General features: G+C 37.3%; 1 protein-coding gene across 1 annotated transcript; it reads right to left on the reverse strand.

Moving 5' to 3' along the window:
- Nucleotides 1-2,975, reverse strand: LOC106351217 (cullin-1-like). The gene has a single exon (XM_013791030.3). It carries the CDS (start codon nt 2,857-2,859, stop codon nt 715-717), a length of 2,145 nt encoding a protein of 714 aa, XP_013646484.3. The 5' UTR covers nt 2,860-2,975; the 3' UTR covers nt 1-714.
- Nucleotides 2,976-6,012: the final 3,037 nt, after the last annotated feature.

Below are 6,012 nucleotides of genomic sequence, written 5' to 3' on the forward strand. Positions count from 1 at the left end.
ATCCACAGCTAATCAATTTAAATTTATGTAATGGGCTGTATTTGCCCAATCCATCAGGACATTGGTTTCTTAAGTGCATGTAAGATTTGCATCTTGGCGGTACTAGATAAAATGTCTAGTTCCATTTAGGAATATTGTATATGCTTCATTCTTTTCGTTATTCAGATGTAAAAACGATTTGTGTTTTTTGAAATATCGTAACACCTGTTTTTCTTCTTCATATATTAAAAATCCTCCAACTTTCTAGAAAGGATATATGAATGTGAAAAATATAATGCATCACAAGAAATGTTGTTTACATTAGATCACGTACACATACATGTACTTCTTCAATCCTGGTTCCATGGAAAGTCTTTGATGGCACATCTCAGCGACGTGCTCTGTTTATGTTGGCTGTTACTATTAGAGCCAGACGTGAAAAATAGGGGTTCCAAACACTCGAAAAGAATTTTTATTGCATATAGAATATCCAGTACCTAAACATGTTAGGTTTTTATTTCAGCAACAAAAATTAGGTGCTGTTGGACGTAATTTTTGATGAAGTTGATTTCATACCAAGAAACAAAACCCACAAGGCCAAAATTTCATTCCAAGAAACAAATAAAAAGCATAACCGAATTTTAAGAAAAACAGAAAAACAGAACTGAAAAACAAGAGCTAAAAAGATATAAGCTGATATGGAAAATACAAGCAACTATATATATGCTTTGTTCCCTAAGCCAAGTACCTAAACATGTTAGGATTCTCCATGTCCCTCTCCAAATAGTCTCTGGTTATTAAATCGTCAATACGTATTTTAATCGCTTTAATATCAGGCTTGAACATCCGGCTAAGTTGCCCGACACACTCAGAAACAAGTTGTTGATGTCCCAGTGCTTTCTTTCCCTTCATGATCTTGACAATGGCAGCATCAATTGCATAGCGCCTGTCTTTATCGACATTTTCAATGAATTTCTTCCTATCATCAACATGACGGAGAGGGATCTTTATTCTGCACATTCTAGCGGTGAACTTTGAGTTGAATTCAAAAACATCAGTCCTGGAAACAGTCTCTGTGGCTGGCTCCTTGGTAAGGATCTTGTATTTACAACATGACAAGGAATGAAGCAACCCCACTAGATCTTCATGGCCTACGTTCAGTTGAGTTTGGATGTCGATGTAGCTAAATTTATCTCTGGTGTTGAAAAGTAGAAGCACAACAGCCTGGTGAGTAGACACAATCAATTCAATGGGCTTTTGATCAAACAAACCATTGACGTGACAAGTTCCTAGTGAATGGATCCATGTAAGTTTCCTACCTTTAGTTTTCTTTTCATAAAACTCTTTGAAAACTTCAACACACTTGACCATTTCACTAGGTAGATTAATGCCAAACGTTTTGTAACTTGGCCAAATACCGGTGGTAAGAAGCGTGACGGTCAAACCAATCTCTGGTTTGGCAACATGGTTATTAGCTACATACTCCTTGAAGCTGGTTTGGTTTTCTCTTGACAATGTCAAATCAGTCACCATTCTCTCCATCTTAAAAGTAAACTGTCCACCATGTTGTTGCTTGAGCTTTGTAAGGATACTTCTCTCATGATCATCACTAACACCCCGATTCAACAAGAGCCTAAGGGTTAGCTTCTTCCTGTAAAACTCTGCAAAAAGATACTTTTCATCGCTTATATAAGCAAGGAACGTGACCACCTTCTCAATATCTTCATCACTCAGCACCTCACTTCCCCATCTCTTCAGGATAATTTTGTCGCAAAATGTTGCCAGTAATTCATCACTTCCAGCGACTGCTTTGCTACACAAACGCTCAAATGCCCTTTTCAAAGCCTTGTAAAAGAGAGTACTGTGGTTCTGGAAACACTCAATGACCATGTATTTTTCATGTAGCTCAATCACTTTCCTTATGAGAACCTGTTCCTTGGCGCTTGCAACCTGATCATTAATAGCCTTGTTGTCTTCACCACCTTCTTCTGTGACACGTTGCTTGAATATCTTTGCAATAGGTGCCAAGCTGATTTGCTTTTCTGAGTGCGTTTTCTCTAGGAGCTGATTTTCATGCACAAAAAAAAACTCATGTTCTACTACCTTAACCAGATTTGGCTCACTGCTAAAGTGAAGGTAATGAGTCACTCTCTCCTTTTCCTTTTTTAGACATTCTTCAAATTTAAGAAGATAATCATCAATCGAACCTTCTTGAATCCAACTTGATGCCTTGCAGGAATAGTAAGACGCTGTGTCTTTAAGCATGAAGCTCTCAAAATCTTCCTCGTATCTTTCCTCTCCAATCTCTACGTAAAACTCTAATACTTGTTTCATTAGCTTCGTATCAATATCTTCTCCTTCTCGCTCTCTATCAACTAGTGCTAGTACAGCTTCTCTAATCTTGCATTGCAGCTTGTTATAAACCAGGTCACGGAAGCAGCCCAGGCCAACTTCTTCAAGTGATAGGAGTGATCTTCGAAAAATGAAGAAACGGTCAAGGTAAAGGAAGAGGAGGGATACGGATTTAACAAACGTTTTATGGTTAGACCATCTTTCAACCAGCTCTCGCAGCAGCATATATTCATCGCCACGCTTCTCACTGAGAGCAGGCAAGACTGTTGAGTTCATATGTTCCTCCATTGTTTCACAATACTTTTGATAAAGCGGCCATGAGAAATCATTAGGAGATTTCTGGGTGCACATACGGTAGACAATCGTGTAAATATCTATAGTATGCTGAGCTAAAAGTACAGGCACATGAAGACATTCAGACTTCCGTTTCAGCGCAGTGATACCAATTTGTATCTTCTCCCATCCTTGCTCAAAGTCAATTATCTTACGCTCCATGACGACTAAAAACTGCCTCAAAACACCTTTCATGATTATCGGTTCACGATTCAAACAAGTTATGAAACCCCTAGAAAAAAAACTGATATATAGGATGTGTGAACAAAAACTGATGGGTCAAATCCTATATATATATAAAAGAATATGTGAAAAAAGAAAGTCACCTTAGATAATAACTAAACGGAAGATCTAACCTATACTAAAAGGGTTATATGAGCATCAGAGAAGCTGTCCACGTCAGCAATTAAATCCACGTCGGATTGGGTTGATGGGTTTCTCTATTTTTTTTTCTTTATAGTGTTGGCCCGTAAGGCCCGTTAATTTAGAGATATGGGTAGAGACGCATCGACACTCTGGAACCCTAATCTCTTCTCTCTCGCGCAAGACCGACGATCTCTTTCTGAGCCCTTTCATCTTCTTTCGTTAGTCGTTCACGTTTTGTCATTCAATCCACCATCAAACCTTAGGCTGAGACGATGAATATCTTCTGCCTCTCCTATCTTTGTCGTTTCCGCTACTCCATCCCTGTGTCTTTATAAATTAAACATTTTAAAGCCTCTGATGCTCTTTGACAAAAAAAAAGTCTCTTAAGCTCCCACGAACAGGCCCTGTAACACTACCGTCGAAACTTTGTGTTCTCAGATTTTGCAAGGTCGGGAATCGGGATGTGATAAGAAATGGCAAGCTTATGGGGTCGGTCTACTTCTTCTTGACGCTAAGGTACCTCTGGCGATTTTCAAAAACAAATGGTTCCCTTTTCCTGATTTATAGGTAGCGATAGATTAATTATTCTATGGGTTCATGGTGTTTTTCAGCTTATGCAGGCCCGGATTGCAAATCTTTAACGAGTCATATGATTATGAACTGACGTGATCAAATCAGAAGCCAATCTAATCCCATGAGATCTTCCCGTAAGGGTCAATACCTATGGTAAGACAACTGATTTTACTTCTAATTTATATCATCATATAATTCAAAAATTAAAACCTCATGTTGGAGAAACAATTAAAAAGGAAATTGTTGGTGTTTATCTATCCTTGCAGGCCCAGATTGCAAACTTTTAAAAGAAAGTTGTTCAAGTAGATGTCAAAGGTACCTCTTTTTCATTAAGTTTTTTTATAAACACTGCTAATTAAAAGTTTAGCGCCAATTCAGTTACTGTCAATATGCCACTGGAAGCTTATAATTAGCCACAATTAACTTTTATATTGAGAGTTAAAGAAGATGAATTCATTCTTGGATTTTTCAGGTCTTGGCGCCACCACATCCATTGGTCAAACACTGGATCTTTGTCATGAGAAACGACCAACCTCCTAGAGCTATTTCAGTGAGTATATATAATTTTGATTTCAGGGTTTGTGCAGATACAACCACTGTTAGGTTGTGCGCTTGAGTTTAAATACGAGTATTTAGGAACATGTTTTCAGTTTGCTACAGTAAGGTATCTGTCTTTCTTTTTAAGCTGAATTCTTTTGAGATTGTTTCAGGGAATGCAATAGCTGAAATAGGGAGACTATTGATGTTCGAAGCATCTCGAGAGTGGCTGGTACGTCCTGTTTGATACATCTCTCTTTTATTATGTTTGCTTATTTTTCTTGATTTTACACTCTGTCATGGTGATAAAGCCAATGGTTGTTGGAGAAATCATGACTCCAGTGGGTGCTGCTTCGGTTGAATTAATTGAGCGAATTAGTTTTGGTTCTGTTTTGCAAGCGTGTCTAATGCCGTAAAGCATATTAAAGTGGTGTTTGTTAGTTTAGAACGTTTGTTTTGTTTAATCTGCTCATATACGTAATTGTATATTTTATTGTAGCTGTGTTCATTCAGTAGCAAGTGTTTCTCAACACAGATCTATATGTGTCAAAGGTAATCTGGTAATGAAAGAAAATCTATTTTTGAGATACGTTCCTCATAGTTTAGCCAACTCACTTGATAAGGTATAAGTATTTGGCGTAGTTGCTTTATATGTTCAAATTTCTCATTCTCTCTGTATTATTATACGCTTGAGTTTCACTGAAGGCTTTTGAGTATCACTGATTCTCCTATACGAATAAATAAGCTTTGGTTGTTTGAATATGAGAGCCCATTAAAATTTTAATTAATTGTAACACAGATGTTTTATATTGAAATACTTACCATTATCTATTTCTTTGGTGAAACAAAAGATTCTAACCATTATCTGTTTGCAGGAATGGTTTCCAGAGGTAGGACTTTCTATGCAACAATTTTGACGAGCAAGCAACAGTTCACTGGAGAAGAAGAAATAGGAGTCTCGAGCACACACGGCTCAGATTCACGCTGATGTCTTTGTAGCTGGTGTGGATGCATCTGTTAGCTGTCGCAGGAGCAACCGTTGTGTCTTCCAGCTTTGGGAAGGACGAGAAAATGGCTAAGTCAGAAGTAGCAGTTGCCACGACCCTTGCGGATGCTCTGTATATGAAGGATGATGAAGTGATTGCAGCTAAGCGAGAGCATTTGGCCTTAACAGTCAATGAGACAATGAAGAAACCTTCAAGAATGAAGATTGTGGACAATGAGAAGAGCGGGAGAGTAACTTATCAGAAACTCAAAAAGCTTTGTTGAAAGATTTGATACCAATCTTGACAACTAGGACATCAGTGACCTGTACAATACTTGGATCCGTAGCTGTTGTAAGTATGATTCTTTATTTTTCCCATCAAAAGTTCTGATTTTGTATCTTACCTTTTGTCTAATGATCAAATTTTTTTTAATACTATCAGCTTTGATCAATGGATTTTACAACATCTTTCTCATAGGTTTTTTGATGATTTAAATTAAACTATAGTATCTTCTTCTGCGTTTCAGAAGATAAAACTATGACCTTTTGTGATTTAGTTAAGTTTTTACGTTCTTTTCAGTGGGTCTATATGATAAAGGGAGATTGAATTTGGAGCTTGAGGTTTGATTGATAAGTGTGCATTGAACTTAGTTTTGAGGACCAATCAGACACTGTTACACTTATGTTCAAGGTCTTCATCAAGATATCAGTAGGGAAAGTTCTTCATCAAGATATCCGTAGGGAGATGGATCACAAAGGAGGACGGTTAATAAAGATATGAAGTTCAGTTATTAAAAGAATAATTGCACACAAAAGAAAAAAAATTAAAACTCTTGCGGAAAACGTACTCTATAGAATGTAGGACAACCTTAATATATCTCATAATT

Source organism: Brassica napus, chromosome A6 (assembly GCF_020379485.1).
Source record: "Brassica napus cultivar Da-Ae chromosome A6, Da-Ae, whole genome shotgun sequence".
NCBI classification, from domain to species: domain Eukaryota; kingdom Viridiplantae; phylum Streptophyta; class Magnoliopsida; order Brassicales; family Brassicaceae; genus Brassica; species Brassica napus.

Coding starts and splice junctions, on each gene's coding strand:
- LOC106351217 (XM_013791030.3), bottom strand. CDS start 2,859: ATGAAAGGTGTTTTGAGGCAGTTTTTAGTCGTCATGGAGCGTAAGATA.